The 21,558-nt window shown below is 40.9% G+C and overlaps 1 protein-coding gene across 1 annotated transcript in view; it reads right to left on the reverse strand.

Moving 5' to 3' along the window:
- Positions 1 to 5,748: 5,748 nt before the first annotated feature.
- rpp40 (ribonuclease P/MRP 40 subunit) overlaps positions 5,749 to 21,558 on the reverse strand; it is a 45,907-nt gene continuing 30,097 nt past the window's right edge. The window contains exons 4-8 of the mRNA XM_060905759.1: positions 20,985 to 21,080; positions 20,758 to 20,883; positions 6,469 to 6,661; positions 6,259 to 6,393; positions 5,749 to 6,125 (exon numbers count right to left, since the gene is read on the reverse strand). Of these exons, the coding sequence (XP_060761742.1) occupies positions 5,927 to 6,125; positions 6,259 to 6,393; positions 6,469 to 6,661; positions 20,758 to 20,883; positions 20,985 to 21,080 (749 nt within the window). The 3' untranslated portion in view covers positions 5,749 to 5,926. The remainder of the gene's footprint in view (positions 6,126 to 6,258; positions 6,394 to 6,468; positions 6,662 to 20,757; positions 20,884 to 20,984; positions 21,081 to 21,558) is intronic.

The raw sequence follows: 21,558 nt of genomic DNA on the forward strand, positions 1-21,558 counted from the left end.
TGCGAATCGCACATTTTTGTCACATGAGAAACCATTGTAATTCCCTGATCAGCATAAAAAAGTGAATGGGCTTGCTTTGTACCATGAGTGAAGTGATTTACTGCTTGAGTTAGTCTACAACTCTAATCAGAGAGACAGGTTACACAGTGCCGGTAGGCTTGACTCAATGCTATCCCAGAAATCCTTCCTGTAATATGCAAATTTGGCCGCCTCTGATTGGACAGCCAAATTTGCATATTACAGGAAGGATTTCTGGGATAGCATTGAGTCAAGCCTACCGTCACTGTGTAACCTGTTTAAAACACGTTTTTAGTTAGCGGGACTGCAGCTCATCACCGCTCCCACCCGCGCCTGCATATGTGCACTCCTGCTCCTGTCTGCATATGTGCACTTCTGGTCCTGCCCGCAATGAGCTTTCAAAATTTGTCCCGCGCCACACTGCTTTGCGGCGGGTCCCGCGGGAGTGCAGGGCTCTACCACCAGCGACTCGACAAAATGGCAGCCAAGCACTTTGTCACTCTGAAGAAGAATTAGAAATTATGAAATAAAATACTGTTCCTAAAAGCATTAAAAATGCTATCAAGTTTGGTCTAAAACTATTCAAAAGGTGGAATTGTGATTTATTTGACCTATTTCAAAACAAAGTATTTTAAGCGACTCGGCATAGATAAGAGACAAGTCTGCACGCATTATTTGCATGCTGCCTTTGAAGATTGACAAATTATTTTTTAAAATAAGATTTAAAAAAAAATCACGTGTATTTATACTTAATTATATCTACCTTAGGCTTAGTGAATATTGGTGAATAATAACCTTGACTTTGCCTCGGTTATTATCTACCGATATTCACTTCACCTTTGGTGAATAATTCATCTCATCTCATTATCTCTAGCTGCTTTATCCTTCTACAGGGTCGCAGGCAAGCTGGAGCCTATCCCAGCTGACTACGGGCAAAAGGCGGGGTACACCCTGGACAAGTTGCCAGGTCATCACAGGGCTGACACATAGACACAGACAACCATTCACACTCACATTCACACCTACGGTCAATTTAGAGTCACCAGTTAACCTAACCTGCATGTCTTTGGACTGTGGGGGAAACCGGAGCACCCGGAGGAAACCCACGCGGACACGGGGAGAACATGCAAACTCCACACAGAAAGGCCCTCGCCGGCCCCGGGGCTCGAACCCAGGACCTTCTTGCTGTGAGGCGACAGCGCTAACCACTACACCACCGTGCCGCCCTTGGTGAATAATTGTTAAATATAATAATAAATTACGTATCAGGCAGTTGTTCACACAATGGTATGCAAATGAATTATATCATACTAAACAGGTACTGTAATTAGGGTACAATCTAGTAATTAGTTATTTCATTATCAACCAACCACTGGACACCTATCTAGAAGTTGAAAAACATTTTAGCTCTTAGCCAACAATTATCATCAGATAGCCATCTCACAAAGTATTTTACAATATGATGAAACTACAAAAAGCAAAGCAGCCCCAAACCATGATACTTCCACCCCCATGTTTCATAGTTTTTATGAGGTTCTTATGTTGGAATGCAGTGATTCATTATTGCCAAACACTACTTTTCATTTAAACAAACAAACAAGTTCTATTTTGATTTCATTGGTCCATGGAACATCCTTCCAAAAGACTTCTGGCTTACCCGCTTGAGCAGACTTCAGCCAGGCAGCAGTGTTCTTTTTCGAGAATAGTGGCTTCCTTCTTGCTATTCCACTATGTGCACCACTCTTATTCAGTCTTTGCCTAAAGGTGGACTCATGAACATTGACATTGCTCTATGCAAGAGGGTCTGTAGGTCCTTAGATGTTACCCCGGAGTTCTTTGCGACATCCTTTTGTGTTATTTGCTCCACCCTAAAGTTGTCTAGAATTACTCATTAAAACATGATACTCAGTAATGTTTAAAATGTTAGTCTGTACTTTATAGTTTTGACTTAACTGTTACAACAGCAAACAAATGATATCAACCAATCTTCTACAGCAATGCCCTATAGAAATGCTTCTGAACATATAGTGGTGCTTGAAAGTTTGTGAACCTTTTAGAATTTTCTATATTTCTGCATAAATATGACCTAAACCATCATCAGATTTTCACACAAGTCCTAAAAGTAGATAAAGAGAACCCCGTTAAACAAATGAGACAAAAATATTATACTTAGTCATTTATTTATTGAGGGAAATGATCCAATGGTACATATCTGTGAGTGGCAAAAAGTATGTGAACCTCGAGGATTAGCAGTTCATTTGAAGGTGAAATTAGAGTCAGGTGTTTTCAATCAACGGGATGACAAATCAGGTGTGAGTGGGCACCCTGTTTTATTTAAAGAACAGGGATCTATCAAAGTCTGATCTTCACAACACATGTTTGTGGAAGTATATCATGGCACGAACAAAGGAGATTTCTGAGGACCTCAGAAGAAGCGTTGTTGATGCTCATCAGGCTGGAAAAGGTTACAAAACTTTCTCTAAAGAATTTGGACTCCACCAATCCACAGTCAGACAGACCGTGTACAAATGGAGGAAATTCAAGACCACTGTTACCCTCCCCAGGAGTGGTCGACCAACAAAGATCACTCCAAGAGCAAGGCGTGTAATAGTCGGCGAGGTCACAAAGGACCCCAGGGTAACTTCTAAGCAACTGAAGACCTCTCTCACATTGGCTAATGTTCATGAGTCCACCATCAGGAGAACACTGAACAACAATGGTGTGCATGGCAGGGTTGCAAGGAGAAAGCCACTGCTGTCCAAAAAGAACATTGCTGCTCGTCTGCAGTTTGCTAAAGATCACGTGGACAAGCCAGAAGGCTATTGGAAAAATGTTTTGTGGACGGATGAGGCCAAAATAGAACTTTTTGGTTTAAATGAGAAGCGTTATGTTTGGAGAAAGGAAAACACTGCATTCCAGCATAAGAACCTTATCCCATCTGTGAAACATGGTGGTGGTAGTATCATGGTTTGGGCCTGTTTTGCTGCGTCTGGGCCAGGATGGCTTACCACCATTGATGGAACAGTGAATTCTGAATTATACCAAGGAATTCTAAAGGAAAATGTCAGGACTGTCCATGAACTGAATCTCAAGAGAAGGTGGGTCATGCAGCAAGACAACGACGTTCTACCAAAGAATGGTTAAAGAAGAATAAAGTTAATGTTTTGGAATGGCCAAGTCAAGTCCTGACCTTAATCCAATCAAAATATTGTGGAAGGACCTGAAGCGAGCAGTTCATGTGAGGAAACCCACCAACATCCCAGAGTTGAAGCTGTTCTGTACGGAGGAACGGGCTAAAATTCCTCCAAGTCAGTGTGCAGGACTGATCAACAGTTACCGGAAACGTTTAGTTGCAGTTATTGCTGCACAAGGGGGTCACAGCAGATACTGAAAGCAAAGGTTCACATACTTTTGCCACTCACAGATATGTAATATTGGATCATTTTCCTCAATAAATAAATGAGCAAGTATAATATTTTTTGTCTCATTTGTTTAACTGGGTTCTCTTTATCTACTTTTAGGACTTGTGTGAAAATCTGATGACGTTTTCAGTCATATTTATGCAGAAATATAGAAAATTCTAAAGGGTTCACAAACTTTCAAGCACCACTGTAAGTGATTTTCTGTAATATTACAAAGCAAATAATTGTATATGAAATGGAATGAGAAGTTGTGACGCTGGACCTTAAATATAAGCACCACCTCATCCAAGCCGTGAACGGCACCATGAACAGCGATGCAAATATGAGCACCAATACATGGACCAGATGCATAAAACCTTTCTAGGACATAACAGAGGTCATACTCATAGAATTCTACTTTAACATTTTTCCTTTTCTCCACATTAAGCCCAGTTTGGCTTGAGTAAATTTTAATTATACATTTCCTATATTGCACACATTTGTCAAATGTTATAAACCAATATAAAATAATTAACACTATCACAGTGAATTTTGTGCGATTTGTTAATGAGCCAGCTAACGACTACTGTGGAAGCTTTCACAGCTGCAAAATCAAAAAGAACACAGCAAGACTGAGTCACAAACTGGATCGCATGCTTTGTACTGCTTACTCATTAAATGATGCATTTACTTATTCAAACCTGTGAGGAATGAAGTGTTCAGCTGAGATATGAAATTAGTAATAGAGCCAGATTAATGGTCACTATACAGGAGAGTCTGCGATGGAAAGTAAGGAAAGACGGGCAGGAGCAAGACTGGGAAGGGCTTTGGAAATAAGGACATGTAGCTTACACAATGTGTTTGGAACGAAGAGGAATGAAGGTGAGCAGTAGCAAAACAGAATACATGTGCATCAGTGAGAATGGGGATGAGAGTGTAGTGGAGATGCAAGGAGTAGACGTAAAGAAAGTTGGTGAATTCAAGTACCTGGGGTCAACTGTGCAGGAAAATGGGGGCTGCGATAGTGAGGTGAAAAGGAGAGTGCAGGCAGGGTGGAGCAGTTGGAGGAGGAGTTCGGGAGTCATTTGTGATAGGAAAGTCCCAGCAAAAGTGAAAGGTAAGCTGTATAAGACAGTCGTGAGACCAGCTGTGATGTATGGATTGGAGACCGTACCCTTAACGAAGAGACAGGAGGCAAAGTTGGAGGTGGAGGAGTTGAGGATGTTAAGGTTTGCGATGGGAGGTTGGACAGGATAAGGAACGAGCACAATCAGAGGGACAGCACATGTGGAGAGCTTGGGAATTCAGCTAAGAGAGATGAGACTGAGATGGTATGGGCACATCCTGAGAAGAGATGCAGAGCATGTTGGAAGGAGAAATGTTGAGGATGGAGCTGCCAGGCACACGAAAACGAGGAAGGCCAAAGAGGAGATACGTGGCTGTGGTGAGAGAGGACATGAAAGTGGCAGGTGTGGTAGAGAAGGATGCAGAGGACAGGGAGCAATGGAGACGAAAGATCTGCTGTGGCGACCCCTAATCGGGAGCAGCTAAAAGAAGCAGCTTATACTGAATGTGTAAAGAGACTGGCAACCAGTGTAACTGATACAGTACAGGTTTGATCTCCCAGTGTGTGTTAGCAATCAGTCTGGTTCTTATTTCATGTAGCAGTTTTCCATACTTGGCCTGGTGCTCTTAAATACTTCAGATATTCTGTAAACACTTGCATGACTCTTCACTCAGGAAATGGGTGAAAAATATGAACGGCTGTGTGTAGGGGAATGCTAGTGCAGTTTGTTCATCTTACCAGGTGATTCAGGAACAGACATCTCCAAACCCTACCTCTGACCAAGGAAGAAAAAGTGTTTCTGATGGGCAGTATTAAAAAGTGATATCAATAACATTAAAAACTTTGTCTGTTTCATCCTCTTCCATTCCTCTTTTTTTTTTTTACACTATTTCAAAGGAATGTAGATGGAAAACCTGATCTAGCCAGTATTGATTTCTCTTCCATCTTGTACTGCTCCGATTTCGGCATGTGGTTTGACCCTGAGTGTGACGCACTCGGGAGCGAGAACTTGTCATGCCCACTACTGGGTAATATTCGCTTCTTATTTTTTTCCCCTTTGCACTGCTCCTACGATACTTTGAATGAGAAGGTGGGGGGTGTTTGATAAATTCTTTGCCACATTGAGAATACCCCATAAAGCAATACTGCACTGCTATCAATAATACTGTTTAAAATCATGACACAAATAGACCTTGTAGTTTGCGGTAATGCACGAAATGTAATACTGTTCAAAAGAATTTTACATGATTTTATCATCAACAATGTGTTCTGTTAGCAAGATTTTACTATTATTTGGTTTTGCTTTGTTCAAATAAGACATAATACAGTACATAATTATATAAAACAAAAAATTTCATTTCCATACAGATAAAAAGGTCTTCAGGAAATAATTTCCGTAAGTCAGAAACATAAAATTTTTCTCCAATCCATGGATAGTTCATCAAGGTGGACAGCCATCATGTGCACCAGTAGCCATGTGCAACCAGTAATCCTGATTCCTGAAGCAAACAAAATTGTAGAAGTTTTCTCCCCCCTTGAGGAAACCATGTTCTGTCGTTCCCCAGCACACAGGACTATCCACAAAGCCGTGCACAGTGAGAGAGACCCAAACTGCAAACTTTGGTGCATCAAAATACCTTCTGGACGATCAGAGAGATTGAGATTGTTTCATGTTATTATTTTCATCATTACAGATACTTCATTATATGATTCTTTGGGATATAAAAAGACACAGCAACAGAAAAATTAAGTTCTAAAGCCAAGTGAATTTACCTCAGCTCTTGTAGTAGTGCAGAGATGTCTTCAGGAGGGAGGAGTCCAGTTACCGTGCAAAGCAGAGCCTGGCTCACAGAACTGCATGGCTCTGGACATGCATACGTGGATAGGAAACTTGTAGCTGAGTTTTCACTGCAAAACATCAATAACACATCTGCCCGACGGAAGGAATGCCATATTCAACAAACAATTCCGCAGAATACCCACCAGCTGATATTGAGGTTGACTGCCCCCAGCCACTCCAGGAAGAGCTCTGGGGTGCATGAAACTCTCTTTCCCTGAAGATCTGAAGAGTCAAGTGATGGGCACAACAGATCTTTCAGACTGTGGGTACTAAGAGTAGGCCTACACTTTTCATATGCATACTGAGACAAGAGAACCTTCAGATGTCCATCTCGGTCTAAGAAATGAGAATGACACAGATTAACACACACCCAGAAAACACTGTATTAAACACACATACAACCACTAAGGGGCGGCACGGTGGTGTAGTGGTTAGCGCTGTCGCCTCACAGCAAGAAGGTCCGGGTTCGAGCCCCGTGGCCGGCGAGGGCCTTCCTGTGTGGAGTTTGCATGTTCTCCCCGTGTCCGCGTGGGTTTCCTCCGGGTGCTCCGGTTTCCCCCACAGTCCAAAAGACATGCAGGTTAGGTTAACTGGTGACTCTAAATTGACCGTAGGTGTGAATGTGAGTGTGAATGGTTGTCTGTGTCTATGTGTCAGCCCTGTGATGACCTGGTGACTTGTCCAGGGTGTACCCCGCCTTTCGCCCATAGTCAGCTGGGATAGGCTCCAGCTTGCCTGCGACCCTGTAGAACAGGATAAAGCAGCTACAGATAATGAGATGAGACAATCACTAAGGCCCTGGTCACACTACAGCTCGTGATGGGTTTGGAAATACTTGACAATGAAAAATTGGTAGCATTGCCATCAATCGTATAATACACTGCAAATGTTCTCTGAGCTTTGCGAGTTGTTTTTTGGTGTGTGTCCACCTTATGAGCGGCCAAAAACATCATGAAAAATTTCAATGCATGCACTGAAATTTGGTGTTGTTGTTTTTGGTCGGCAAACTAAGCAGATGGCTTTGGGAATATTTTCTGAAGCTCGGGGAACCTTCTTCAAGCCTCTTGAAATGCATTTATCTCGAATCCATGTCCCTGATGCTCGCGGGAGCCTCATCAACACAGCGGCTCGGCATAGCCTAATCTTCCCCGAGACTTAAAAAGTGTATTTGCATTCAGGGATCGTTCGGAGTGCGTTGTGCATGCGCTTGGGACCCAGTCGTTATGGGAAACACCTGATGCTGATTTGAGTGCAATCAGAACGTGCATATAAGGACACTTCACCGAGACTTTGTGAAGTATTCTGTCACGTATGCGGCGATAGACAGATCGATATACAGGAAGTGTTTTTATTAGCAGGCGTGATAGTTACAAAAACAAAACGTGAGGCAAGGTCAGAACAAAAAAAAATAAAATAAAAAAAAAAAAAAATAAAAATAAAAACACAAACGAAACCGAAAGTAGAGTCATAAACATGGCTAGAAACAAATGTGACTAATAATGATGTTACTTTGCAAAGCCTCTGTGAAAACAGCGTCCTCATATGAGCGTGCCGAATCAGCATCAGGCGTTTCCCATAGCGACTGGGTCCTGTGAGCGAGCACAGCCGCTCGAGCACGCAAAGGCGAGACAGTCAAGTGTTCACCTGATGTGTGACCATAACTTTTAGCTCGCCTGTATATCACCATGCATTATCACCAAAATGCCTCATTTTCATTGATAACCCATTGCAAAGCATTGCGAGCTGTAGTGTGACTGTAGCTTAAGCAATAGCAAAGAAGCTTCATGTGAACACTAACAGAGCAGGGCATCAATAATAACATTATTATGACTAATACTGCTTTATTCATATAGTACCCTGATGCACTAAATACAATTTACGTGCATCTGAAACAATACGAAAATGATTGAAAAAGTAAAAGTAGATCCATGAGTGCAAAGCAGGGATACATGGATGGGATGCTAGGCCATCGCAGGGCATCACACACTTGCACACTACATTTACATTTATGGCATTTGGCAGACACCCTTATCCTTGTCTCATTTACACATCTGAGCAGCTGAGGGTTAAGAACCTTGCTCAAGGGCCCAACTGTGGCAACTTGGCTGTGCTGGTTTGGTTTGAACTCATGACCTTATGATTAGTAGTCCAGCATCTTAACCACTAAGACACCACTGACACACAATATAAACCCAAGTGTAATTCAGAGTCAGAGACCAATCCACATACTGGCATGTTTTTGGACAGTGGTAGGAAAACCGTGAACCCTGAAAAACACCAGTTTTTCAGAATGAGCAACAGTTTGAAAAAGAAAAAAAAAAAATGCAGTGGTTGGCTTCATGTGTCTCAGGGGAAACACCTGCTAAGCTATTGTGCAATGGGGAGAACTAGCAAGTGGGGGGAAAATTTACTATTACTAAACAAGGAACAAATAAAGTCATGCTAGAATTTCTTAAATTCACTGTAAACTATAGAAGTGTGTTCTGCGCTGCGTCTTAAGGTGGGGCTTCCACAACTTGCAGGCATGAAGAAAAATATAGCCTTTTTTTTTCATGTTCCTCTGTGGGACATTTAGTAGTCCTGTACAAGGCAAACATGCACATTGATTTATACCAATTAAAAATATATGCCTTTCAATCCCAAGTTGTAAGAACACAAAGACCAAGTACACACAACCCTTTTATCAAGGCCAATGAAATGCTTATTCCGATACTTTTGTGTCAGCACTTTAGCTGCTGCATTTAGTACCAGCTGTAGTCAGTCATCATTTCAACAAATGCCACGCAACAAGTCACATTCCCAGAATTGTAACACTTGTAATTTTAGCAACCATTTACTTCCGTCTTCATTTAAAAGTGCGAACAGAACTGGAAATACCCCGTACCAATGGGGAAACATGCAGATATAAAATATATACACTAACAGCCAAACGTTTGTATACCCCTACTCATTCTTAGGTTCTTCTGTATATTGACATTTTTTTTCTATTGTAGAACAATACTGAAAATATCAAAACTATGAAATAACATCTGGAACATAGAATTATGTGGTAAATAAACAAGAGTGCTCTGACAGCATAATATCCCCTGCTGGCAACTATGCCATAACTCTGGTAAAAATGCGACTGAATTGAACGAAATTGCAATATGCGTATTACTGACATATAACAAAGAATCCTGCCAGGTTTCATGAAATTCCTCCAAAATTTGAGAGAGGAGTTGATTTCAGAAGGTGAGTACCCTTCCTGGGAGGGAGGGACATTGCCACGACATAATCCCCCTTCGGGCCTTTCGGCCAGCAGGGGATAAAAATTGTGAGGGAAGTTGATTTCAGAAAGCAAGCACACCTTGATGAAATTGTCAAAGTAGAAGATTGTTAATAATCAAGAGCATAACTCTGGTAAAATTTGCCCAAATTAAACTAAATTTCAATATGTGTATAACGGTCATATAACAAAGCCTTTTGCCAAGTTTTGTGAAATTCCTCCACAAATTGTGAGAGGAGTTGGTTTCAGAAGAACGTACACCCTCATGAAATTGTCAAAGTACAAGTTACAGTGCCTTGAAAAAGTATTCATACTTGAACTTTTTCCACATTTTTCCACCTTACAACCACGAACTTAAAAAGTTTATTGAGATTTTGTGAGATAGACCAACACAGAGTAGCACATAATTGTGAAGTGAAACAAAAATGATAAATGCTCTTCAAAATTTTAAACAAATAAAAATCTGAAAAATGTGGTGTGCATTAGTATTCAGCCCCCTGTACTCTGATACCTCTAAATACAATCCAGTGCAATCAATTGCCTTCAGAAGTCATCTAATTAGTTAATAGTAGGGCTGGGTATCACCAGATACCTCACGATACGATACTATGGCGATATTTTGCCCACGATTACATCACGGTACAGCGATTCTGCGGTAATCGATATATTGCAAGAAATTTCAACCACATCACGATATCTGTGTCACTGAAGAAAATCAGAATTTATTGACCACTGTAAAATTACATTTCACATACATAACTACACACTCTTGCCAGACATATATTTGTCTCTATTCCACTGCTGGCAAAACCAAGAGTTGCTTCACTACAACATACAGAAAATTCCCATTTCTGTGCTAGTATTATCAACTTTTCTGTAAGCATGGACACATCAGTGCTGCTTAACAAGCAGAATCAAATTGTTTTATGAAAACTTAAAACTTGCACTGCAGACTGCACATACATTTCAGTGCCAACACTCATATCAATTTGTTCTTTGTAAACTTGAGAACATATACCGGAGAACATTTAACTTGTGCTTATTTTACAGGAACAACACACTGTCTGAAACACATTGAAAAGTGCAGTGGGCATCTTAGTCTCCCTGAGCACAATTATGAAACAAAGTGCAGTGTGGGTCAGTGTCCACACACTGAAACTGAACTGAAACCTCAGTGAATCATGTTTCTTCTGAACTTAGAGTAAATACTCAAAATAAAATGCAGTGTCTCACACACACTAAAATTAAAAATGCAAAATAAAGTGCAGCTTCTTGCCTTTGGCCTTAAATGAGAAAATTAAGTTCACAATTACAGTAAGTCACACATCACTGAAGTAGACGGGAGGACTTTGGCGCTGTCCAGTGTAGTTTGCTTCGGGTCGGTTTTGGTGTCTCCGGCTGAGCTAATATGTCGGGGTGGTGTCGTGCTAAGCAAGTTCGCAAGTTTGTTGTGTTACCTGAATATCTAATTGGAGCGAAACAGGTTTTGCAGAGTGCGTACTCTTTGTCCGGCTCACTGTTTTTTTCTCCTTTCCTTTGGAATCCAAAGTGCCTCCAAACATCTGCCTTAAAGTTCGGCGGCGTCTCTAGGTTTACGTTAACAGCCATGCTTGCTTGTTTTTTTTCCTCACTGCAACCGCCGGGGAAAAAAGAGAAGACGAAGAGTGCCTTGCAGTGAGGGAGCGGCACAGCGACACCTTGCGGAGCAGAGGTGCGGAAGTCGTACTGGATTTACAACCCGTCTGAAACATGATTTATTTGAAAAAATATCGATATTCAAATTTTGAGCATCGATATTGAATCGGAAGACAAAGTATCGCGATATATCGCCGTATCGATATTTTTGCACACCCCTAGTTAATAGAGTCCCACTGTGTGTAATTTACTCTCAGTATAAATACACTTGTTCTGTGAAGGCCTCAGTGGTTTGTTAGAGAACACTGAAGAACAAACAGCTCACCAGACAGGTCAGGGATAAAGTTCTGGAGAAGTTTAAAGCAGGGTTAGATTATAAAAAAAAAATCCCAAGCTCTGAACATCTCAAGAAGCACTGTTCAATCCATCATTCAAAAATGGAAAAAGTATGGCACAATTGCAAACCTACCAAGACATGGCCGTCCACCTAAACTGACAGAGCGAGCAAGGAGAGCACTGGTCAGAGAAGCAGCCAAGAGGCCCATGATCACTCTGGAGGATCTGCAGAAATCCACAGCTCAGGTGGGAGAATCTGTGCACAGGACAACTAAGTCGTACACTCCACAAATCTGGCCTTTTTGGAAGCGTGGCAAGAAGAAAGCCATTATTGAAAGACAGGCATAAGAAGTCCCGTTTGCAGTTTGCCAGAAGCCATGTAGGGGACACATCAAATGTGTGGAAGAAGGTGCTTTGGTCAGATGAGACCAAAGTTGAACTTTTTGGCCTAAATGCAAAGCGCTATATGTGGCGGAAAACTAACACTGCTCATCACCCTGCACACACCATCCCCACTGTGAAACATGGTGGTGGCAGCATCATGCTATGGGGATGCTTTTCTTCAGCAGGGACAGGGAAGCTGGTCAGAGTTGATGGGAAGATGGATGGAGCTAAATACAGGGCAATCCTGGAAGAAAACCTGTTGGAGGCTGCAAAAGACTTGAGACTGGGAAGGAGATTCACCTTCCAGCAAGACAATGACCCTAAACATACAGCCAGAGCTACAATGGAATGGTTTAGATCAAAGAATATTCATGTGTTAGAATGGCCCAGTCAAAGTCCAGACCTAAATCCCATTGTTCATCTGTGGCAAGACTTGAAAATTGCTGTTCACAGACGCTCTCCATCCAATCTGGCTGAGCTTGAGCTATTTTGCAAAGAAGAATGGGCAAAATTTTCAGTGTCTAGATGTGCAAAGCTGGTAGAGACATACCACAAAAGACTTGCAGCTGTAATTGCAGCAAAAGGTGGCTCTACAAAGTATTGACGCAGGGGGGCTGAATACTAATGCACATCACATTTTTCAGATTTTTGTTTAAAATTTTGAAGAGCATTTATCATTTTCATTTCACTTCACAATTATGTGCTACTCTGTGTTGGTCTATCACATAAAATCTCAATAAAAAACTTTTAAGTTCGTGGTTGTAAGGTGGAAAAATGTGAAAAAGTTCAAGGGGTATGAATACTTTTTCAAGGCACTGTATTTAATGAAGGGTCAAAACTCTGGGAAAATTTTCATAAATGAAATTAAATCGCAATATGTGCATTACCGTCATATAACAAGGCCTTTTGCCAAGCTTCGAGAAATATGCCCAAAAATCATGAGAGGAGTTGATGTCAGAAGGCAAGCACACCTTCATGAAATTGTAAAAGTACAAGGTTGTTAATCAAGGGCCACAACTCTGGTAAAATGCGACCGAATTGAACAAAATAACAATATGCGTACTACTGACATACAAGTCAAGTTTATTGTCAAATATGCTATACATGCTCGACATACAGCACAGATGAAATTTCAGTCCTCTCTTACCCATGGTGCAAACAGGCAATGCAATAAATAAAAATAGAATAATTGAAATAAACAGTATAAACACTCACGCTCTCTCTCTCACATATATACTAGTGCTGTCAAAGTTAACGCGATAACACGTTAACGCGATCTCAATTTATCGCGATTAAAAAAAATAGTGCCGTTAATGCAAATTCTAATTTGGCCCTGCGAGTCACCCGTAGTTCCTGTTGAGGCTTGTCGCACGCTGCTTCAATATAAACATCCTCGCCGCCATATTGGATGGGGCAAAGTGGAGATTCTTCAACCGTCTCTGGTATAGCGTCTAGACAGTAGCCGAGAATAAAGATGCCTCATTCATGTGCTGCGTTTAACTGTACCAACATCCAAACGAGATCACATGGGATTACCTTTCACAGGTGAGACTGGAAAAATACTTTTCATTACTGTTCCTTCAGTCTTCAGTTTCCCAGCTCATCTCCACCGGGTAGGTGTAGAGTTATAAGCAGTGAGAATTAGAGAATACAGTGCCACACTATGATGAACGTTTTTGAACGCATGATGAATGTTTTTATTTTTGTTATCTGTTTTTTTCTTCTTTTATGGCAAATACTTCTCTTCAAAAGAAACTAATGAAGAGTAAAATAAAACATTTTTTATTTTCACAATGATATGCACTTTATTTTTCATCCCTTGGTTTTCTCATCTAATATGGAAGTTATGGATGTCAGTGGCTGTGACGAGACGTGTTATGCTCTGCAATTAAAAAAAAAAACAAAAACACATTGGTACAAAGCAAGCCCATTCACTTTTTTATGCTGATAAGAGAATTACAATGGCTTTTCATGTGACAAAAATGTGCGATTAATCGCGAGTTAACTATGACAGTCACGACATTAATCGCGATTAAATATTTTAATCGCTTGACAGCACTAATTAATTAATATATATAAATTGGAGCAAATAAACAGTCAAAGGCACTTGAGGTATAGCAGGTAAACATGAAATAAGCAGTATAAACAAACTAATAGCTGTTAAGGTGAGGTAGTGCGGAATAGTGCAAATGAGCGAGGTAAAGTGAAATGTGCAGTTCCTGAGTTCAGTGTGCGAATGAACGTTGAGAGTATGTGTGTGTGTGTTTGGGGGGGGGGGGGGGGCCGCACAATTTTCAAGTTTGGTGAAATTCCTCCACAAATTGTGAGAGGAGTTGATTTCAGAAGGTGAGCACCCTTCCCGGGATGGACACCGCCATGACATAATCCCCCTTCGGGCCTTTTGGCCAGCGGTGGATTTAAAAAAAAAAAAAAAAAGGGGGGGTTAAAAACAATCTTTTTCTTATTTTAGATTCTTCAAAAAGTATCCACTGTTTACCTTGATGATGCTTTTCAATTCACAGGTGTGCCTTGTCAAAAGTTAATTAGTGCAATTTCTTGCCTTGTTAACGTGTTTGAGATCAAACAGTAAATAGTAAATAATAAAAATACAGCGTGGGAAATAAGGCTGGGCCGGTGGACATTTACTAGTAATTTTCACATTTGTCTGTCTATATTTCAAAAGCATCGGACCGGATGACCGAAAAAATAATTTGAATGTGTCCGTCTGCATTTCAAAAGCATCAAACCGGATGGCCCATGAAAAACCATAAAGATATGGGTCTAATCTACTTCTAATTTTCTTCCAAATGTTACACTGGGCAAATACATTATGTTGTAACACGGCCTGTGAAACGGAGGCCCCCACGGGCCCGACTTTAAAAATTCATAACTCTGGTCACCGATCGTCCTAGCCCCACCAAAATTTACAGGCACCTCCCTGTCCCTGAGCCCTTTCGAACCAGCCCAAGCATGGCCCGCTACGACCACGGCTCAGCCCACTATTCACCTCAGAACACCCGAAAAACCTTAACATGAACCCTGGCTAGAGCCAGCCTTTAAAACTTCATAATTCGGCCAACTAAAGTTCTAGCCCCGCCAAACTTTACAGGCACCTCCATCTCCCCAAGTCCTTTCGAACCAGCCCAGGCATGGCCTGCTACGACCCCGCCTCAGCTGGTTATTCACCCCGACCCCCCCGCAAAAGCGCTGTTCGTCGAAAACTTTAAGATGAGCCCTGGCTTGAGCCAGCCTTTAAAAATTCATAACTCAGCCACCAAAGGTCCTTGCCCTGCCAAACTTTACAGGCACCTCCCTCTCCCTGAGTGACACACTAAATAAGACAATAATAATAATAATACACTCAAGGCGGCACGGTGGTGTAGTGGTTAGCGCTGTCGCCTCACAGCAAGAAGGTCCGGGTTCGAGCCCCGTGGCCGGCGAGGGCCTTTCTGTGCGGAGTTTGCATGTTCTCCCCATGTCCACATGGGTTTCCTCCGGGTGCTCCGGTTTCCCCCACAGTCCAAAGACATGCAGGTTAGGTTAACTGGTGACTCTAAATTGACCGTAGGTGTGAATGTGAGTGTGAATGGTTGTCTGTGTCTATGTGTCAGCCCTGTGATGACCTGGCGACTTGTCCAGGGTGTACCCCGCCTTTCGCCCGTAGTCAGCTGGGATAGGCTCCAGCTTGCCTGCGACCCTGTAGAACAGGACAAAGCGGCTAGAGATAATGAGATGAGATGAGATAATACACTCAGTATTCACTGTTATTTTTATTGCACGATGCACTTGAACTAGTGTTTTAGGGTTGACAGTATTTGACTGATCCAGTCAGTTGATTAAGAGTTCAGTTAACATGAAATTTTGCAGTTCAGTATTATGTTAAGTGCCAAGCTGCTAATTAATGGTTATCATGTGCATTTTCCCCCCCATTCATAATAAGAATGACAGTCATATGCTTTGTAGGATGTAGATTTATATTTTAATAGGAGTTTTTATTTTCTTCTCTTTTCTAAGTTGTAGTCCAGCAGATTCAAGTCTGAATATCAAATGATATGACCATTTCGAACTTTGAGTCATTTTAAAAGTTTTGTTCCAAAGTTACTTGGAATCGCGTACTCAAAATTGTAACTCTATGTAAGAAGAGTTGTATTGTTAATTACTGAATTTCTTATAATCTTAGTATAAAAATAGTCATTGCTGACATAATGCTTCATGAGTGTTATTATAGTACCTATATAGGAGGACCAGTAAGTAGTAACCAACTGGAACATCCTTGGCCCCCATACTTTTTTCTAGACCTGTCTTTGCTACTGTTTTCTTGAGTAGAACTTTAAAGGTCAAAGGCAAGGACCAGAGGTGGAACGTAGAATATCAACTTTATTTTCTAGAACAACAACCCAAAAAGCGAATTCAATCTTCCTGGTGTCTAATTTGCACCCTAAAATTGAATAATATAAAATTAGGTACTACCTAATAGCAGAGCTTCCATTCAAATGAAAACAAACATGCTGGTGATGTATTTTGATGTGTTTCAATTTTTTCACGAGAAGATAAATTTCTCCAAACTCACATGTATATTATTCTTTTTATTACTATAAACTACAGTGTGCTCTAGGGATTAATAGCAAAATGTTTCGAAAACAAAAGATACACGATTCATGAAAACACTGACTGGATTCAGGTCAACTTCTCAGATCCCGAAGGATTTCGCAGTGATTTCAAAATCAACATCACTATTTAGAATTAAATTCCTACAACTCATCATTTCTATTAATTCATTTTTTACACGTTTTTTCCTCTTTCAGCTTGTCGCTTTTCTTGTGAAAGATTTCTTCGCCTTTCTCTAGCTCTTTCAAGTCTTCTTTCCTTTTCTTCCTCTGTCAAAACTCTTTCTCTTCCAGGTTTTGACTTCATCTTTCTCTCCTTGGTTAACTTGTTCTGCCATCTTTTTAAAGTTTGTAAAAATGATTATTTTGTTGCGCTGTTTGAGTTGTTCTCAGTGGAAAAATCCGATAAATATGAAATTATCTGTAGACAAAAATAAAGTTATGTAGGTGCGCTCACGCTTCTAGTTCCTGCCAAAATCAAACAGCCAATCAGAAACGCGAGGGGCACGGACAGACCCCTGTGTGTCCATGAAATATCAACTCGATGGGTTACCATATTTTCTTAAGTATGGGGCCCTGCTCGCACGGGCCTTTGGCCCGCATGAAAGCTCCGCTAAAATGGTTAAAATCAGGGCTTTGAACCGGAATTTTTTTCCTATTGGTTCGTTCCGAACAGAAACGGAATTTTAACGTTTCCGGTTTTGGGTTCCACCATTAAATAGACGTTCCCGAACCGGTTAGAACAAAAAAATTTCGTTCCCGGAACGGTTAATTACGTTCCCTGTCAGCTGTTTAACAAATGGCTATAAAATTATGTCTCTGTCTCATCCAGCTTAAGCCAAATGTAGGCTAATTCTATTACAACCTTCATTAAATAAGACAAGAAATAATTCAAAACAATTATTATTTCAAATGTTGGTGATTTGGATTCTCAGTATGTCTTCCCATCTACACAAACAGAAAAAGTGCCAAAAATGAAAGATAATTCGTTTAGTGTGTTACCAAAGGCTAGTCAGGCCCTATAGAGGGCTACCGCATGACGTCACTGCGCCGCGAGATTTTGTTAGGCGCCATATTGGAAGTACACATCTATGCAAGTACATACATACATAAAACAAACTACACCTGAAATGTAGCCAGGGCCGGTTCTGCCCTAATCTGGACCCGGGTGCAACATCGCGCAACCCCCCCCAAAAAAACACCAGTCTAAATCAGGACAACCATCACATAACTATAACTATAAACATTTTATATAAACTATTTTAACTAAATGGGCTATAATAAATAAGCCTGCAGGCAGCCACGGCGGGCTGCCTCAGAAAAGTAACCATTCAATGACAACTGAAAGCCTGCAGCCACGGCGGGCTGCCTCAGAAAAGTAACCATTTGTCCTACCTTAAAACTCGTTTTGCATTTTCTGCCTCCTTTTTTGTGTTTTCAACCCTCCGTTTATTTTCTTTCCTTTTCTGAAAACCCGATTTGTGTCCAGACATTTTGTTCTGCTACCAACGAACTAACTCGTCAGGTCTCGTCTCTCGAGCCCGCGATGATTCCCGTGGGAAGGGCAACAATTGATACATTTTTACAAACAGCCAATAGGGAGGTGGCATCGTTCAGACTCTTCTTTGCTCAGACACTCAGTAATTCACCTAGTATTCACTAGCAGTCCACCTTCCCGCTCTCTCCATTCAATCAGCGAACGTCACACAGGAAGTGAACCCCAGCGGGTCATAGAAACTTGCGCAGGAGAAGAATGACTATTTGTAGGCTACAGAAACTTTGAGGAACGAAATAAAAACCGGTATTAACCGGTTACCATTATTTTTAATAAGCGTTTCTGTTCCGGAACATAAAAAATAATAAAGTTTCTGGTTTCGTTTCTGTTCCATGTGAAATAGAAAAAGTTCCCGGTTTTCGTTTTCGTTCCTTGAACCGGTTCAAAGCCCTGGTTAAAATATACTGGTTTGCGCAAGTTCCAAAAGGTTTGTTTACATCTCACTTATGTGCACTTTCACCGCCAGGGGACCGTCATCGTGACGTCATTCAAGGCAAACAGACTGGGAGCAGTTCTGTGTTTACTTGCGAACCGAGCACGTGTACGGACTTTGGTCGTGAGAGGTTGTGTAAAATGTCTGAAAGCGAAAGTGATTTTGAAGTAGGAACTCTCCAAATTGAATATCGAGAGGCGAAACCATATATGTATGAACCTATGGCTGTTGCGAAGCCATAGTGGAGATAGGTAATGATTACTTGACAGTGCGCTGGTAGGCCACATTAGTCTGCCATCTGCGGTATTTCCTGGTGTCGATATATCAGGCCCTGACATCTCACCTCGTCTATCGATGATTTTTTTTTTCAACTAACGAGCATTTAAATGAAAAAGGTAAAAATGTTTACCTCCAATCTTCTCCTTTTTGCTTGAGTGTTGCTGGTCCGTTTCTTCTTTGACTGCTTGATTTTGTGCTTGAATTTTGTCGGAACAGCATCAGGTTTGAACCTTCTCTGTCCAACACTGACACCTAAACTCTCCAACAGATGGGGATTCTTCAAAAATGAATCATCGTCAAAGTGATCAGAGTACAGAGTGGCGTATTTACCCGGCTGCCAACCCTCTCAGCCTCTTCTGGAAAAAGCCAACCCTCTCGCTTCACGCGCACAATCCACTCTCTCCGCCTCTTCTCCTCTCTCGGAAAAAGGTAAAAACTTCTTCCTGAACCGGTCCCGTTGTTACAGTTCACTGCACAATAAGGCATGGTTTTTCTTTGGAAATTCCCAAACGCACGTCTGCACTCAAGCCGAACGGCAATGCAAGTAAACGGAAGTGGACTCAACTCAAGTGGTTTGTTGGTCCTGAATGACGTCACACACCGAGTGGTCACGAAAATCGCCAAACAGAAATTCGTCGCAATCCGCGCTAACTTATTTTAATTATTACTTATTGGGACCAGAAGAAAATTACAGAGGGTTTTTTAACGTATAAAGTTTCAAGTGTGCATAAATTGAAAACCATTGCCTATGACCTTTAAACCAGTGTAGGAAATTCATGGAAAATATCAGCCAGACCACAGGGCAGGCAACTCTGAAAAGTTGCCTGCCCCAATTTCAACTATAATCTGCCGTAATATCGCATAATTTTCGAAAAATTGTAAAAGAGGCAATGCATGTAATGTTGTATCATGCATGTAATTTCATATGTTCAATTTAGTTTTATGATTTATTACTGGTGTTTATGTATATAAGATATATTTTTGAGAGGTCTTTGGTTCAGGTGGTTTTATCCCAAGATAGTCATACAACATTTTCAGATATTTGGAACAATTAGCAATCAATTTTATGTGATATTTTGACAAAACTCATGTGGTAGGATGCTGGTTTTCAAAGTCACAGACATAGATGTGATTTGGGGAGACTTGGGGTGGATTTCACTGAGCTGTGTGTATCGAGCTCTCCGATTGGCTGAACCTCCGAAGCAACAGCCAATCAGAGCGCTCGTTTCATTTCTAAGCGAAAACTATATGGCCGCGCCCGCGTCGGTAAACAAACCAACAGAATCTAGTGAAAATATCTTGAAGTCCTTCAATATGATGATATATCGAGAGAACGATGAATCCCCTCAAAGAGGGACCGCCCATGGGGCTGGCAACTTATAAATTAATTCCGCCCTTGCTGCAAACTGATCACGACGGGCGGTGGGGTGGGCACCCATTTCCTACACGGTTTAAACATGATTTTCTTGAATCCTCTGACATTTTCTTGTAAATTATATTCAGTTTGTAGTGTAATTAGCAACTAACGTCTAGTGTAATTTGGCCTTTGAAGGTCACAAAAATGTGCCTAGAAATAGCTGAGAAGCCATCTCCAGGCATCTAAAGCCCTTCAGCTTCTGGGGCCTGCTGCATTGTTCTGGGCCTTTGGTCCATCATTCAGACAGGCTGACATTTGGACAGACAGACATTTCAGACTTGTTATTTCCCCACACTGAAATAAATAGATAGATAAATAATACAGTTGTGGAACAGAGCTAATCTATATTATGCCAATAACCACTCAACTAAGTAAAGAGAAACGACATTCATCATTACTTTAAAACATGAAGCATCTTAATGAATAAAAACAAAGAAAAACCACTGAATTGAAAGGTGTATCCAAACTACTGGCCGGTACTGGATATGTATATATTCATCACAGTGATCTCTAATACAAACCTGAATGGCAATCCGTTAAAAGAAAGTCACTTCTCAGTGGAACTCTTTCTTTCAAACTTAGCAGAACTCGCTGGTATCGCTTTGCACCAGGAACCAAAGATTTATCTGCGAGGTCCACAGTTACAACTGCAAGTGTAGAAACACAATAGACAAAAATGCACATTAAACTATCAGATTTAGACAATTTGAGTTGCTGTCTTAAGTTAGATGCTGATAAAACTTTTTACCATATCTCATACGCTTTCTGTGATTGTATAATGATGGTTTTCCCTCCAAGCCAAGCTGCTCGTATGTGTCCTTATCAAGGGATAATATCAACTTTCCTGAGAAGGGAAGGAAAAAAAAAAGAGAATCAATTCACAGAGCACCTGTCAAACACTAAAGTTTGATTCTTGAACTCTGATTACATAACTTACTTTTGTAAATCTGGTATTTTCCATATTACACTGACATTTATGGCCAGCCAATATTAATTTTGTGTTCCACCATATTTTTTATATTTACCATTTATAACTTTCAGAATATGTAAAAAAGTAGTCGTCAATAACTAAATACAGTACTGTGCAAAAGTCTTAGGCATATGTAAAGAAATACTGTAGACCAAAAATGGCTTAAAAAAAAAAAAAAATTCTATAAACACCAGTAAGCCATGAAAAAAAGTCAATATTTGGTGTGAGACGACCCTTTGCTTTTAAATAAATAAATAAAAAAATAGTCTCAGGTGCAACAAGTGCAGTTTTATAAGGAAATGAGCTGTAGGTTTTACTGAGCGAGCATCTTGCAGAACCAGCCACAGTTCTT

The sequence above is a fragment of the Neoarius graeffei genome, chromosome 23 (genome assembly GCF_027579695.1).
Source record: "Neoarius graeffei isolate fNeoGra1 chromosome 23, fNeoGra1.pri, whole genome shotgun sequence".
In the NCBI taxonomy this organism is placed as follows: domain Eukaryota; kingdom Metazoa; phylum Chordata; class Actinopteri; order Siluriformes; family Ariidae; genus Neoarius; species Neoarius graeffei.